At 59.5% G+C, this 16,111-nt stretch overlaps 1 protein-coding gene across 4 annotated transcripts; it reads right to left on the bottom strand.

Annotated features, from left to right (window-relative positions):
• Positions 1–356: 356 nt before the first annotated feature.
• PDLIM4 (PDZ and LIM domain 4) lies at positions 357–14,844 on the bottom strand. Of its 4 annotated transcripts, none has more exons than XM_079770991.1 (7): positions 14,658–14,842; positions 9,969–10,120; positions 5,964–6,045; positions 1,544–1,725; positions 1,166–1,332; positions 806–923; positions 357–678 (listed from the first exon to the last, which is right to left on the bottom strand). In XM_079770991.1, the coding sequence occupies exons 1-7, from the start codon at positions 14,748–14,750 to the stop codon at positions 474–476; spliced, it is 999 nt and encodes a 332-aa protein (XP_079627117.1). In that variant the 5' UTR covers positions 14,751–14,842; the 3' UTR covers positions 357–473. The 4 variants fall into 4 exon arrangements, with proteins under 4 accessions (XP_079627117.1, XP_079627119.1, XP_079627118.1 ...); XM_079770993.1 differs by lacking the exon at positions 14,658–14,842 and adding an exon at positions 13,427–14,632; XM_079770992.1 differs by lacking the exon at positions 14,658–14,842 and adding an exon at positions 10,206–10,477.
• Positions 14,845–16,111: the final 1,267 nt, after the last annotated feature.

Here is a 16,111-nt window from a genome sequence, read left to right as displayed (position 1 = left end):
GTGGCAAGACGGGGCCTTTCCTGTTTGTGCTTGCCTCTGCCACACCTTGGCACACACAGTTCCTCACACTGTACAGCTCTTCTCTCCTTAGTTCTCAGCTGACACCTTCCCTGACTCCACGAAGGTCAGATCCCTTGGCATGACATCACCTTACAGCACCCCAGACCTCATCCGCCTCCCTTTGAATAGAACTTGTGATTCATGTCTGCCATCCATCCAGGCTGTGGCCTCCTAGGACAGCACAGTGCCTGTCTTGCTCTCCATTGCATCCAGTGCCCAGGACATGCGTGGATTCTGAACAGCTAAGCACTCGGGAGCCATGGCCTGCACTGGAGGGAGGGAGGCTGAGGCACTGACATGGTCGAGGCCCAGCAGAGGGAGTTTATTAGAGAGGCAGGGGCAAACGCATATTTACACGGGCCGCACGGGGTACTGAAAGAAGCAGAGGTGGGGGGTGGGGTTACAGGAGCAGCTCAGACGAGCTCCACCTTGGCATTGGGGTACACTGCCACCACGTCATAGCCCTCCGGAGGCTTGACGCGCGCCTTGGCGTGGTTCTCGCAGTACAGCCGCTCATCCAGAAAAAAGTAACCCCGCTGCTTGAGGTTCAGGCCGCAGTCGCTGCACATGAAGCACTCGGGGTGGTACAGCTTGTCCCGCGCCTTGACGATGGTACCCCTGATGGGAGGCCGGCAGAGGACAGCATTGGGAGACAGATTCTGGAGCCTGCCTGCTCCAGGGCGTGGGGCGTGTCAGGGGGGAACTGGGGTCGAGGGGGGCGGGGCAGGCAGGGGCTGATACTCACACGATGCCGTGGCCGCAGCGTGTGCACTCGGGCAGCCCCTGCAGGCCACTCAGCGGGGCTCCCAGCTTGCCGGCCGTGGGCTTCAGGTTCCGGGGGCTGCCAGGTCCCTGCCGCTCCCCTGAAAGCCCGAGCGCAGGTGGCATGAGCCAGGTGCGGACGGGCGGAGGTCAAAAAAGGGAAAAACTTCACTTCTTCAAGGGCTGAGCCCTTGAGCCCGGCTTTCGGGAACCCCGGCACCCAGACTGGGGATGGGGGTTTGGAGCGCTTGGGGCAAGGGCCTTGCCAGGGGCGGCTCAGTGAGGGGTCGATCCCAGAACATCAGGAGTGGGAAGGCAAATGAGGAAGGGGCTGGCGTCTTACCGCCCTCGCCAGCCTCCAGCATGCCCTGCAGGTAGCGGAAGGAACCTGACTGCTTGGGCTCAGCGGGCGTGAGGGGCTCGGCAGGCTCCTGCAGCATCCGGTACACCTCCGAGCCCCGGTGGGCTCCGCAGTCGCGGCTCCGCGGGAGGCCTCTGCCTGGGTCAGTGCTGGGCAAAAGAGATGCACGGAAGGACAGGGTTGCGGCGCCAACCTTCACTCTGCCTGCTCAGAGGTCTGGTAGTCTCATTGGTCAGGGTGCAAGCCGCCGAGACCCAAGAATCAAGTATCAGGGTCCAGATGGAACCTGGTGAGATTTGAGGGGTCGGGGCTTAAGATGGGATCTAGGTGTGGCTGCCAAAACCACGTGTCCAGCACTACCTGTGGGGTGGAGACACATGCATGGTGCTCATCTGGGCCAGCAAGGTGGCCTCACTGCTGCTGCCGTTGTGAGGGACAGAGAGGAGAGGTGACTGCCCATAAGGAGATCCCAGGTCTGGCCTGCCATCTTCTGGACCAATCCCTGTGGCTGAGGGCCGCCTGCTGGTCATCGGGCTGCCATCCTATGAAAGAGAGAGGTCTGAGGTACAACTGGGAGACCCTCTGGGGTAGGGCCTGTGGCCACTCCTAGCACAGCTACCCGCTCTGCTATGCCAGGCCTTCTTGGATGCTGGCTGGCTACCCCTGCTCTGGCATCTCTGGGTAATGGTGCCCAGCCAGGGAGGGAGTCTGTGGGGAAGGGCTGAGCCTTAGGCCTGGTTCAGCCCCCCATCCCCTCACCCCGAAACGAGAAATGCCTGTAGAAAGTCAGCACAAAAACCTGCAGGCCTGAGACTCAGACTTGGCTCCTGAGTCCTGTGGTGGTTCTGACCACCAGTGCCCATGAGGGATGGTGTTAAGGTAGGGGCTTCCCAAGAAACGTTTTAAAGTCCAGTGTGTGTGTGGCTTCCTTGTTGAGGTGGTCCTGGTGCCAAACCTTCCTACTTGCCAGAACTGTCCTGGATACTGCATGGGTCCATGGCTAGAAACAAAAAAGGAACGTGTGTCCTATAGCCAGGAAGGGTCACCAATCACTGTGTGCCCAAGGACCTCTGGGGTGGAAGGCTGGGCTTTAAATGTGCCATTGTGAGGTCAGCTTCCTCTAGGCTTGTACCTCTGCCCCCGTTTCCTGCTTACCAGGCTGAAAAGGTGGCCTTCTGTAGGCACAGCAGATGAGGGGCAGAGGCAGGGCCAGGGTTCAAGCCTCCCCAGCCCACTACGCCACGGCCAGTCTGATGTCCATGGCGGAAACATTTTGGGGAGCAGTGCCCTGAACATGCCTCCTCAGCCCATGAGGAGTGTTTCTGTGGGTGTGGGTCTGAATGGGGTCTGGGGATCTCTGTCTCTGCAGAGTCCAGGGCTGTGCTGCCCCAGCTGCAGGCAAGCATGCCCACAGTAATGTGAACACAGGCGCACACACTCTGACACGTACGTGTGCATGAAGACAACACACACCAGCCAATCCACCTACATACATAACCTAGTCACACATACACTCAGAGCCAGTGCTGGTCACCCTGGGGATGTCGATGGCGGCCCCCATGGCTGGAATGAGGTTGGTGGCCAGAGCAGCCTGACTGTAGGGTGGGGTCCAGGCGTCCAGGCCATGGAGGTGGTCTGAGCCTCAGCCTGGAAGGTGACATATAAATATCCCCTTTGCTCTACAGCAGCGGTCACCAACCTTTGGGACCTCACGGGCCACCAGTGGGCTGTGGACCACCGGTTGGCGACCACTGCTCTACAGCGCGGCCGGGGACACTAGGTGGGGAGGAAAGGACGCCTAACCTGGGGGGAATGAGTCTGGCTTGGACTCGGGCTGCCTCCAGCGTTGGGGCACAGTTGAGCTTGCAGGGCTCTGCCTGATTACCCCTGCTTTCTGCAGGCTCTGAGCTGGGCAGGAGCTTGGGTAATGAATGGGTGGACCAGCAGCTGAAGGGGGTGATACCACCACATCCCCCACCCCAACGGACAAAGGAGAGGTGCACAGATGGGCCCCCATCAAGAAGGCAAGAGCAGCAGGAAAACCCTTGTCCCCACTGGGCCCAACAAGAGCCCTGAGAAACCTGAGCACTCTCATATATGCTTGTCTGCTGGGCAAGCAGGCGGGCAAGGCTGGCCTGGCCTGTAATGGGGACCTGACGGGCCATGGGCCCTGGGGGCAGGGCTGGCCTGGTACAGAGGAGGCTTCAATAGGAAGGGGAAGTCAGAGGGACCTGGAGGAAGGAGGCTCCCACTCACCGCCACCCAGAGGGTGTGAGTCTATTGCAGGGTCATCAGAGCCACTGCTCCTCCACAGCCACCCATGCAGCAGCCGCTCTAGGTCTGAACTCGGTGGGTAGGGCACCCACGGTGACCTCGGTCCTAGCTCTACCACTCATTCACCGAGCAAGTCACTTCACCTTTGAACCTCTGTTTCTTCATCTGTGAAATGGAGCATGTGGTGATCCCTATAGCATAAGTTCCTTGTGGGGATAAAATGAGACAGTTGCGTACGAAAGCACTTAGCATAGTGCCTGCCGCACAGCAATCGCCCATTGGATAAATAGATGTCCTGGGCATTCCTGAGCCCCGTTCCCGGACTGCTCTTCTCTGTGTGGTGGCGCACTGGTGCCACGTGCTTGCACGGAGTGCCTGCTGGCTGCTGATTTGGTGGCTGAAGCCGTGGTTGGGTTAGTGAGCAGAATTGGGGAAACTGTCTCCCACATGACTGTGGTCAAAATGTGGGGCACTCAGTTTGGACGGAGGTGGGTGCCGAGTCTAGATGGCACCTTTCAGAATCCAAGCTCGAGCTCTCTGCTAGTCTGGAGAGAACAGGCTGAGTGTGCAAGGGCTGCCTGCTCCACCACGCTTGCCTTAACCCATCACCTGGTTCTCAGCTTAAATGCCACCCTCTCCAGGCAACCTTTCCTTATCACCGTCCTGCCTCCGCTCTGGGCTGTACCAAGTGCCTCCTGTGTTCCCACGTGAGGCCTGAGAGGAGAGTGGCCTATAACCCTGCACGGAAGGTGGGCCTGAAGCTCCTGTTGGCCCTGTCGCATCCCTCGTGGGGGTGCGTGCCAGGGTAGCTAGTGCTGGTCTTAGGGCCAACTGTGGTTTTCTCCTCCTCTGAGGGCTCCAGCTGGGCCCACCCTCCTCCCCTGTAGGCAGAGGGTGGGGACAGTGTGGGACAATGGGCCCTGTGTCTGTGTTACTGAGGATACAGTCCTGCAGGGGCTGGGCGGGGGTGTTTCTTTCGCCACCCATGGAGCCCATGACCTTTTAAGTACAAAAGGCGGGCAGCAGCTGAGGGGCTGCCCTGTTGCTTGTGGAAAATCCCTTCACTTCCAGCCTCAGCAGCCTGGTCCTACAAGAGGTCAGTGAGGGACGGTGTGGGGTGATTAGGATTGTCAGCTATATCTGCTCACTATGCCTGGGCCCAGCCCTCAGCCCCCCAGGTCCACTGGCCCTGAGCCTCTCCTGGAGACCGAACAGAGCAAGCTCAGGCCCCTTGGTCCTATCCATTCTGGCCCGAGCCTCACACACGAGTTGGGGGCCTGTGCAATGCTGCTCTCCTCTGCCTGGCCAAGTGTGGCTGATTTGTCTGTGTCCCCCCTCTCCCTGGTTCATGAGCCTCGGGTTCACGGGGCCAGAGCAAGCTTCTGAGACACAGGTGTGGCCACGAGTCTCTGCAAGAACAGCGGAAGTCCTGGATAGAGGAAACCAAGAGCCTCTTTGCTACGCTGCCCCACCCCTCACCCCTCCCTCTCCCCTCCCACTTCCTCTCTGATCTCTTGACAGAGTCACATGGACTCCTTAGACCCCTGGCTTCTGCCATCCCAGGACTGCTAAGTGTCTCGCCCCTTCTAGAACAGGCACTCCCTGGCATGTGATAAGCATGTGGCCTCAGGATGCCAGCAAAGGCAAGGTGGGGACTGGGATAGATGGTGAGGGAGAGGCCACAGTAGGTCCTTTCCTCCAGTACAGCAAAGCCTCCATGGCAAGAGTGGACACAAGCACCCAGGAGGTTATGGCCCCACAGTTCTCACTCCATCACATACCAGTCCAATCTCCACCTTGCCCAAACTATGTGGCACAGAGATGTTGAGCTGGGTGGGGTGTTTTATACTGTAGTCTTGCCAACTGGGTGCCTCTCAAGCCCATGGCAAAAAGAGGTTGTAGAACAGACTGGCCCCCCTCATTCTCCTTGAGGGCAGCACCATGGCTGTGACTCTTGTCATACATGAAAGAGGTGACTGAGCAGGTAGGCCTTCAGCCTGAAGTCTGCTAGATGCAATCCCAGGATGGCCAGGAGAACATTTCAGCCTTGGATAGGGCAAGGAAGTACCTTACATTCAAAGGTCAGCCCTATGGCCTGAGGTTGGCTCTGGCGAGGTGATTACTCAAGGCCAGGATGAAATACAAAAATGCCCCATTGCCTGAGGTCAGCTCACAGCCTGGTGGCTTCCTCCTGGTCTGGCATCACTGGGCGCCAGGGTGAAAGCCAGCTGGGTGGGTGGTAGCCCTGAGCCAAGGCCTGGCCCAGTCCCTCCCCACCACAGACACCTTAGTCCCAGAATCCAGCACTGCCTGGAGTACAGACAGAATCCCCAACAGGTGCCCATTACCTGGGGAGCCCAGGATGGGGCATGGGCATGGCCCAGAGAAGCCTTCTGCTTCAGTCTGGCCTGGGGGTCCGAGAGCCTTGGTGAGGACATCCAATGCAGTTAAGCCTGTGGACCAGGCCTGGCCCCTCTTCCTGGGCTTGCTCTGAGTCTTTACATACCTGGATCTCGGGATCGATGTGGATCCTGTGTGCCTGAGCCTTGCTATCCTCTGGGGCACTGGACCAGCTCCTGCCTTCAGGCCTGTGGCAGGAATTAGGATGGTCAGACATATCTGCTTACTATGCCTGGGAACTAAGACCAAGAAGGCCTGGGTTCTGGGCCCAGAGCCTCGCAGGACCAGGCCTGACACCCTGTACAGAGAAGGAAATTACCCCAGTGCTTTTCCCTGCACTAGAGTGGTGGCTGTTGTGGCAAGGAGACATGACTCTAGATTTGCCACCCACCTGGGATGGGGCTGTGTGTCCCTTCCCTACCAGCTGCTCCATCTCTCTCTGGTCTGATTCCTAGAGAGGGAGCTACATAAATAAGCTCAGCCAAAAGAGGGCCACCTCACAGCAGAGTGAGCCAGGCCTCACACATCAATCAGCTGGGAGCTCATCCACTCAGCCCTCTTCTGTCTGCAGCCTCTGGCTGGGCCTGGGGGTCAGGCATCCATGGGCTCTGGGGGAGGTGGAATGGAGGCTGAGGGATGTGCCTCCCTCCTGCTGATGCCGGCAGAGTCATCACCAATGTCTGCCCAGCCCAGATGGGAAACAGGCCATTAGGAAATTCCTGCTTCACCATAGAAACCAAAAGCCAAACACCACTCAGGAGGGAAAAAAACATCATTAACCTGACACAAGCAGGGCAGACAGGCCTGGAGGCTACTGGCCTGGGGCCCAGTCCTACCACTCAGTAGCCCTGTGGGAAGGCAGGCCAGGGGTGCATGGACTTTGGACTGGCTGGTGGGTATGAAGTGAGGCTAGTTAGACCAAAGGGGAATAACGTCTCCACTCTACCCCAAAAGCCTCTTGGGGTTTCTACTTCGTATCCACTTCCTGGGGTTTCTTGAGGTCTTAGAACTGGGCCAGCAGCTCAGTCCTACCTCTCTCCCCACTCAGCAGACCTGTAGTCCACACCCACTCTGCACTTCCTCACCTTTGCCTGGTCAAAGAACGGGGCCTCTGCACTATCCCCAGTCCTCACCTTTGCTTTTGCCCATTCCTTTGCCTCCTGCAAACTACCTCTCCCCCCACAGCCGTCTGGAGGTCTGTGGCACCAACCTCTGCTGCCCAGGGCAACACCACCACCACTACTGGCATCTGGCTCCAGCCTCTCAGACAGGCTACCTAGTGACGGCCCCAACGCACAGCTCTCACCGTGGCCTCCCCCGCCGAGAACTCTGGGGATAAACCGGGGACATCGCATGTGGCTATCTGCCATATACTTCCCTGAAGTTCTGCCCAGAAGAGAAGTACAAGTCTGAGGCCTGAAGGTCACAGAGCACCAAAGTCCAGAGCCCTGAGGGTGGCTCAAGAAATCAGATCAGAATGAAAGGCTTCTTCATGTGTCAACCTGCATCTCCCGACCTTCCCTTCAGGCTGGGGAGGTGACTCCATCTGCCATCTTTAAGCAAAGTGACAGCCAAAGGGTGGGCTGTGCAAAAGCATCTTGTACTGCACATAATGGGCAACAGAGTCCCCACCAGAGGCCCTGATTGGAGCTGATGCCAGGAAAGTCATGGACCTACAGAGCATGCCCAGAAAGTGAACTGTTAGACACCTGGCTTTGAGTTCCAGACAAAATAAGCATAGCAGGGAAGCTGGGCCTTTATTTCACGTTTCATCCTACAGAGAAGTCTGTGGAGGATAAAAGCCCTCTGTACACAAGAGGCCAGGTAGGGTAGCTGGACTGGGTAGAGCCCATGGTGGGGGGTCCCTTGGGGCCCAAGCATAGCATAGGTCCTGGCAGGATAGAGAGCAGAGTCCGGGGTCTTACAGGTGAGAAGGTGCCCAGGAGGAGACGGTGGCCCAGGGAGTTACCAGGGCCTCTGTGTATCGATCCCCCAGAATCTGCATGTGTGATGATTGAGGATAGGGCCCCTGAGGACTGGACCCCAGGTTTTCACCCTGACCGAGCAGACTCGGTACATCATCATCACTCAAACCCCAGATCACAAGACCGTCCCCATTTTGGAGTTGAGGAAGCTAAGGGCTCTGAGGTTCAATCACTTGGTGGAAGACGGCAGTTCCCAAGTGCAGAGCTGGGACGGGAATTGTGAGAGTGGAGACTGTGCTGGCACCTGCTCCATGGCCAGGCAGCATTTGGGGACTGAAACGCCCAGAGTGGAACAGGTCAGTGGACTCCGGGCTCCATCCATGCCTGGCTTGGAACAAATGACCAGGGAAGGAAGGAAGGAAGGGGGCCCTCCACCCTGCCCCCATCCCGCCACCCTGCCCCTGACATCATTGCCTCTGGGAACCTCCTGACTCAGGCCTGCTGTGAGCCTCCCCCACCTTCCACCCCCTACCCCAGCCCCAATACCACCGGGACTTCCCTTCTTCAGCCGTAAGAGTCAAGGCGAGAGGTGAGTCAGGGCCCAGGAACCCAGCCAAGTGGGGTGGCCTCAGAGGCCATTCGTGGGCAGAGCAGCGCTGACGTTTCCCCGGGCCAGCCTGTACCTCCGTCTGGGAGAGGGTGATGAATGTGATCCTGCTTTATGGGGAAGGAAACCCAGGAGCACAGAGGTCGGCTGGGGTACCTAGGATCCCAGAGTCTGGATGAGGACCAGCTCTGCCGAGCTCCCAGGCTAGGGCCTCTGCACTGCGGGCCAGGTGGAGTGCACAAGGCCTGGACTTACATCTGGACCCACTTAGCACTGAGAGCATAGCCAGGGGCCCTGACCCCAACCTGGACCTGGGCCAGACACAAATGGGGGCTACTTCAGAAGCCTTCCCACCATGTTTAATGGCTCCAGGCCGATGGACCACCCCCTCCTCCTGCCATCGCTAAGACACGGTTAGCTGTACTGTGGTTTGGGGAGGCTTCTCCCACACATGTCCACAGGGGGTCATGGAAAGTCCCTGTTATCAGTGAAGGTGGCCGAGCTCAGCAGTTATGTCTGACTTCACTGGATCCAGGCAAGACAGGGGGCAGGGAGATCTCAGTCAGCCACGACCCAGCCGACTGTTATCAGAACTGAGCCAAGACCCAGGGCCTGAGCATGGCAGGGGACGCCCCAGGTAGATCTTCCATCCTAGACCATCTTATAGGGCACAGATGGGGCTTAGTGACTGCCAATCCTCCCCTCATGAGGCTGTATAACATTAAAAGGCCTTGGCATCCGGATGTAACAAGGGCAGAGGCCTGGGCCACAGTGGGGAGCTGGGGCACAGCAGCTGTGGGGCTGGTAGGCGTGGTTAGCAGCCAAGCAGGCATGGAGTTTCTGGGAGTGAGAGAGACCAGAGGTCAAATTTTACTTCCCAACTCCCTGGCTGTGGGACTTTAAGCACCCGCCAGTCTTTCTTTTTAAAAAAATACATTTTTATTGATTTTGGAGAGGAAGGAAGAGGGAGCAAGAGATAGAAACATCAGTGATGAGAGAGAACCATTGATTGGCTGCCTCCTGCACGCCCCACACTGGGGATTAAGCCCACAACCCAGGCCTGTGCCCTGACCGAGAATAGAACCGCGGCTTCCTGGCTCATAGGTTGACACTCAACCATTGAGCCATGCCCGCCGGGCACCCTCTACTCTTTCTGAGTTTCAGTTGTCTCACCTGTAGAGTGGGGCCTATATTAGGTTTTACTTTATCAAGTTGATTCAAGGATTAAAGGAGGTGTCGGACAAGTAACCTCTTTGGTCATTACGCTGGTCACTTAGGGACGAGGAAAGGACTGAAGTCACCCCTCCGGAGGCTACCCACGGTCTCAGTTCAGCCCTGATGTTGGGCTGCTCCCCCTGCCCTAAGTTCCCAGCGCCCTTCCAGCCAGCGTTACAGGGGGCTTCTTCTGTTTTTAAGGCATCGCCAGATGCAGTGCCTGCCAGGCCCCTGTGAAAGCACTGCTCCTTAGGTCCGGGGTGCAGGGAGCTGAAGCAGAGAGGCTGTGAGGCCCAGCACACCCAGGTGCTGGCCCCCCGTCACCCCCTCCCAATTACCCGGGCCCAGCCTTCCCGGTGCATACCTGCTCACGGAGAGCGTGAGGTGGTCGTGGCAGCCCTTGATGCGGTTCTGCGCCTCCAGGTGTGTCATGAGCTCCGTACTCTCACCATTGATGGCCTGGATCAGGTCCCCAGGGCACAGGGCAGCCAGGGCAGCCTTGCTGCCAGCATGGACCTGTGGGTGGACAAGTCAGATGGCTGGGCGTTCGTCACCACGTGGCCTTGTGTAGCCTCTGCTCTGAACACCCCAATTCCAGCACCTGGAGGCCTGGTGGGGTATTAGGGCATATGCGAGGGGCTTCCTCTGGGCTGGGACAAGTGGGACGTCACTCCTGCAGCCTGCACATGTGCCCAAGGGTATGCAAGGGGCACACAGGGGTACACACAAAGGATGCTCCTAGGTACACACAAAGCATGGACATTTCACAAATCACTCCACCCAGCCAGATCGCATAGCAACCCCGTGACCGACATTCAAACCCTTAGTGACCTTGGCTCCCTTCCTGTTTCCTCTCATTCCCACCCCACATTCACCTCCACCCGCCCACACTCTATCTAGATCATCGGAATGTCCAGGGGGTACTCACGGGCACCAGGTGTCTCTCACCTCCACACTTGCGCAGATGCTGTTCTCTTTACCTGGAACATTCTTTCCTTTGATCCCAAGTCCTAATGACCAGCCTACTCCTCCTCATCCTTCAGGTCCCAGCAGAGAGGATGGGAGCCCCTCCTGGGAGCCCCTCCTCTGGGCTCTCACCGTACCCTGTACACCCCCTGTACCACTTTGCTCCCTTAACACTGTTAGTGCCTCCTCTAGGTCTGGGTCATCACCCGCCCTGGTATGTCCAGGGCCATCTACGTCCAGTGCCAGCCTGCATTCCTGGGTCACAATTTTACCCCCGCGTCCTCTGCAGGACAGGCACTCACTCAGGCCTCCCCAGTGTCACCGACCCCAGAGGGTCAGTGGCAACCACAGCTTACAGTGCTGGTGCCCTGGTGAGGGCCACTTGAGGTTGGGGACAGGCTCACCAGGAAGCCTGAGTGGGCAGCCCAGGGAGCCCTTCACCCGTCCCCAGTCCTGGCACAGCCTTTGGAAATGGACGTTAGGCACCCTTATTCTCACCCAGGCCCGCCAGCAGTGCTCTGCTGCGGCTCCGGCCACCCTGTTCCTATTGGTGGGGGTGGGGGCTTCTGGAAACCTGGCCAGGTCCAGCTTAGCTAGCGCTCAGTCGTGAGTGGACAATGCTGAGGTGCTGGCAGCTCCTTGGCTGGAGTCCTGGTGTGGGCACTGCCCGAGCTGACCTACCCTGCAGTAGGCTGCCCCAAGGAATGTCCTGGAGCATGACACACACAGCCACCTGCCACCATTAATGTTCGCTCAGAAGGTCTTGGTACTTGTACGGGCCTGTCCTCCATCCCACCCTCTCCTGAAGGCCCTGCTCGGGCCCCCTCTCCTCATGGACACCTCCTCTGTGACATGGCCTAGGCTCAGTGCTTTACCGGTAACTAGCTCTTGGCACCCTCTCAAGCACCTGGTGAGACAGCGGCATTGTCATCCCTGCTTACAGACAAAGAAAGAGAGGCTCAGGGGGAGGGTGCCTCACCCCAGGCCCCACACTGAAGAGGAGTCTTCTTCCTCAGGGGGATGGCTGCAGGATGACTCAGCCAGCACAAGGACGCATTCAGGCCCCTGTGGGTGGGGGAAGTTCTCAAAAGCAGAGGTGGCTGAAACTCCTGCCAGCTCCACTAGCCCAGAGAGTTCTGGTCAGAGAGGCGGGAGGCCAGGAAATGGTGACTCTCCCAACTGACTTTCCATGCATTGTCTCCTTAATCCGGAAGGCGAGCCCATTTGCTGGGTGAGATAACTGAGGTCCGGAGAAGTAAAAAAGGACACTCGCTTGGTAAGTGGGAGTTAGGATTTCAATCCCGGTCAACGGCTTCCAGGTCCTATGCTCATAACTACTGTGTGCTTTTCTGCAAAAACGGAGGGAGGGGAGAGAGATCGTCCCAGGTAGAAGGATCAGTGTGTATAATGGCTCATTTGAGAGAGAGTAAAAGTAAAAGCAGGCTTGTGGCTGAAGCATCACTAATGAGGAGAGTGTAGAAGAGACGAAGTCAGAAAAGGAGCAGGGGCCAGGCCTGTGGGCCTTGTAGGCCCAGGTGAGAATCTGGCATTTCTCCTGGATGGGAACCATGGAGGGTTCTAAGCAGGGACATCACAGGACAGAGCTGAATTCAAGCCGATCCCTCTGGCTGCAGAGTGAAGGACAAACAGACAGAAGGGAGGGAGAGGGGAGCAGTGAGTCAGCTGGGAGGCAGGGACATGAACCAGCCCCCTTACCTGCAGCCGCTACTGCATCCCAGCCCCTGCTCCACTCCACCCAGCCTAGAGGCTGGGGCGGGCTAGGAGCCAGAGACCAGGTGCCATATTTTCCATACAGTCCCAGCCAGCTCCAGAAAGGCCTGGATTCCCGTCCCTGCTCTGCTTCTCAGGGCACATCACCTTAGCCGCTCTGAGCCTCAGTGTCCCCATCAGTAATGTAAAGCCAGAGGGAGTTTTTCTAAGGGCTGCTGTGAGAATGAACTATTTGAGACAACCAGGGCAAAAACCTCCCATGGGGCGTTGGGCACACGGTGATGCTCATTCCAAGCACCAGTTGCCGGGGAGCTGGGACCAACACCCTCTAGGGTGTGGCCTGGAACACTGTGGATGCACCCAAGCCAGCAATCCCTGTAGTTTGTGGGGAAGGAGCCCTGGACAATGTTCTTAGAGACTTGGTGAGCTACGGTCACAAGGCCCCAGCCCGGCCAGGCTGCCAGCCTCCTCCCTGTCTGAGTGTAGCTGCCCCTTCTGGGCAGGAGAGGCCCTGGAAGCATGAGAGGGTTGGGTCTTGAACCCCTGGGTGAGGACACTCCCATGTATCCTCAGTGGCTGCAAACCTGCCCTTGAGGTATCTGCTGGGCAAGCTGTGGCCTGTGCCTCCCCAGCCCCATAAATCTCCCCAGATCCCACCCAAACCCAGGCTCAGCCATCCTGGCTCCGCAGGCCTGAGCTGCTGCCATGTGACTTTGGAGGACAAGGGGGGTTTCTTCCAGGCAAACCATCTCCCAGCCTGCCTGCCTGCCTGCCTGCCTGCCTGCCTGCCAGGGGCCTGCATCACTGTCAGCTCCAAACAAGGCCGCCGCTGCCGCTGCTGTGACGTGGGGAGGCCTTTCCTTGTAGGCAGCCAGCCGCGTGGGCAACAGATGTCTCCGCTCCCTGCCGCCTGTGGCCGTCAGCCGCCGCCACTGAGCCTGTCAGCAGCCTCACGCCCAGGATGCCTGGCCCACCGGCTAGGCTAGCGCCCCCACCAGCCCACCTCCGTGGACACACAGCATGACACACACAGGCAGACACAGACAGATGCCCCCCCCCCTCCCCCAGCAGGGCTCCCTCAGGAAAGTGGGAGATGAAAGGCTCCCGGATGTGTAGCCGGCCTACCTCACTCAGCCACAGGGACCTGGTGGTGCGGGGTGAGGGCAGATGTGGGAAGCCTCCCAGGACAGCTGGGCCTGCCTGTCACCCTGGCCCCCAGAAATGGGATTCCATGATTCCACACTCCACCGGGCGCCCACCCCGCTCCCAAGAACTGGGAAGAAGTGTCTGGAAGTCCAGCCAGCTTGGTCCAGCCCCCACGGCGCGAGGTGGCAGGAGGGTGGGGGGAGGTGATTCTCAGTTTCCCTGACACAGGCCCCTGAGAGGCCAAAGCAGCTGTGCGGGGAGCAAGGGATGACTCTCAGATGCCCTCCGCTCCTTCCCTCCCGACTGGGGGCCGCCAAGGGCAGGGCCTGGGCTCTCTCCTCTTCTGTCCCTTAGGCTGGGACCCCCAGGGGCTGAGTCTGAGTCCCGTCTTCTGGCCCTTCAAACTACGGCGCCCCAAGGATGGGTCAGGATCCCATCTCCCCCAGAAGGGGCACCCCCGCTGATAGGGCCCGAGTCCTCTCCTCTGCTTCTCTGTCCTCAAATTAGCCGCAGCGCAGCAGGGGGTTGTGCCCCCTTCCCTCCCTCCTCTGACCTAAGCCTGGGGCAGAGCGCCGTCCTGGAATCTTGAGGAACTGGGCTGAGGCTAACCCAGCCCCTGGCCTTGAGGGGAGAGGTCTCACAAGCTTAGAGTCAAGTCTCTCCTTTTCCTGGAAACCAAAGATTCCTCCTGTTACTTCCCCTTAGGTCACCCGAGGTCACTGATGAGAGTGACCAAAACCAGTGTGGGGGATCTTTCTCTTTTCAGATTCAGGGAGGACCCTAGCTCTGCTGGCAGTGACCTTTGATAAGGGGAGCGGACTCTCAATCATTTTGCTCCACATCTTTAGGTTGGGTTCAAGTCTAAGCCGTGTTGCTGAGCTTCTGTAGATCTGTCCAAACCCCTGGCCCGAGGCTGCGGTCCTTCCTCGGCCTGCAGTGAGCCCCCAAAATGAGGCCAGCAGGAAGGCTGATGTGTGAATTCGTGGGGTGTTCCTCCCAGGGATAGGGCAGGCAGGCCCAGCAGAAGGGAGGAAAAGGGGTTGGGGCGACACTGCCCAGCCTGGAAGCCTCCTCTATATTCTGTGGGTCACCCAGGCCAACCCTTAGCCTTTGAGCCTCAGGAACGTCGGGGATCCGGGTCCCGGGTGGATGGCGAGGACCAAGTCTCAGGTCCAGGACCTCCCCGCTGCCCCGTGCCCACCGGACTCACCCGCGAGATGGTGAGGGGCGCGCTGAAGTCCCGGCCGCCCACCAGGCGGAAGCCCCAGGGCGAAGGGCCGCGCAGGGTCACGGAGTGGGGCATCGCTGGCGGGAGCCGCAGCCGGAGCCGAGCGGACACTGAGGATCGCCGCCGCCGCCGCCGCCGCCGCCGCCGCCGCCGCCGCCGCCGCCGCCGCCTGGACGCCGCGCCCCGCCCCCGGCCCGCCCGGCCCGGACCCCGCTCCGCCCGGCCCCCGCCCCCGCTCCCCGCGCTCCCGGATTGGCCCCGCCGCGGTCCCGACCCTCCCACTTCAGGGGGCTCTAAGACCCGCCCTCAGCCCACGCCGCCCGCCGCCTCGCACCCCCTCCGGGTTCTCGGGGATCCCCGCACTGGGACGGCTCCGACGGCCGGGATCCTGCCCCGGCTCGCGCTCGGCGGGCCGCGCACCCGAGCCCGGCCGCGGAAGCTCCGGCTCAGGCCCTTTGAAGTCGCTCCTACGGGGCGGCGCCCAGCCGGGGAGGGATGGGGGGGCGGGGGCGGTGTAGGCAGGTGGGGGATGGGGCCGCTCCTTGCTCGGTAACCTCCTCCAAGTACTGGCCGCAGACCTGCGCCCCCACCCATCGGTGCGCGAGTCCCCGGAACAGCGAGCACGGTTGGGGAGCCCTGGGCCTGAACAGGCCTCGGTCAGGGACACAGACTCAGCGTGACAGCCCGCACTGCCAAGTATGGGGTGGGAGCAGAAAGGGACCCACCTCGTTCCTGGAGGCCAGGAAGGCTGTCTGGACGAGGTGACCCTGACTTGAGTCTAGAAGCAAGATGTCTTATCTTGTCATCCAGGTGTCACTGCTTCCCCGGGACACTTCGCCTTCTGCACAGTTCTCTCCACTCCTCCTTTTAAGGAGTTTTGTTTCCCCAAGATTCCTGGAAAAGGAGCAGCGAGGGTGACTAGGGTAGCAGCTGTCCCACAAACAGGGGAGTGGACTACCTTCCCTTGGGGCCCTTCCTGGCCCTCTCTCCGCTCTCAACCATGCACTCCAGGGCATCCTTGAAGAGCCTTTGCAGGTGCCAGGGCTTGGCCATTTGGCTCTCCTGGCTGCATCAGGGCAGCAGTGTTTGCTTCTCCAGACTCTGAGGAGGTCCCTAATTTAGTCACTCTTGACAACCCTGTGTCCCCGCTTAGCCAAGTTCTGGTAAGGGCTCTGTCCTCAGGAGGCTGAGAGGCAGTGGCGTGAGGTGTGCCTGGGGGTCACGAACACCCCCAAGGAGAACTGCTGCTTGAGAGGCACAAGCCTAGGGTAGTCTAAGGAAAGTGGCGCCCTTTGGGGTAGACCATGGATGCCTCTCTGGGAGATGGGGTGCCGCTGTCTGTCGAGCTTGCAGAGAAGCCTGAGTGGTGCGTGTAGCAGTGGTGTGTATGAGTGTGTGGGCAGGGGGGTGTCCACACCCACGGAGCATCAGCCATC

The sequence above is a fragment of the Cnephaeus nilssonii genome (assembly GCF_951640355.1).
Source record: "Cnephaeus nilssonii genome assembly, chromosome: 5".
Lineage (NCBI taxonomy): Eukaryota > Metazoa > Chordata > Mammalia > Chiroptera > Vespertilionidae > Cnephaeus > Cnephaeus nilssonii.
The sequence above is the reverse complement of the archived record's forward strand: the minus strand, read 5'-3'. Positions and strand labels throughout refer to the sequence as shown.

What these genes read in the sequence shown, in the direction of transcription:
- PDLIM4 (XM_079770991.1), bottom strand. Translation starts at nt 14,750, where the DNA reads ATGCCCCACTCCGTGACCCTGCGCGGCCCTTCGCCCTGGGGCTTCCGC. An exon ending in CGCCCCTCACCATCTCGCGG is followed by an intron (nt 10,121 to 14,657) that starts GTGAGTCCGGTG and finishes GTCCACCCACAG; the next exon opens with GTCCATGCTGGCAGCAAGGC. An exon ending in CTCACGCTCTCCGTGAGCAG is followed by an intron (nt 6,046 to 9,968) that starts GTATGCACCGGG and finishes TTCCTGCCACAG; the next exon opens with GCCTGAAGGCAGGAGCTGGT.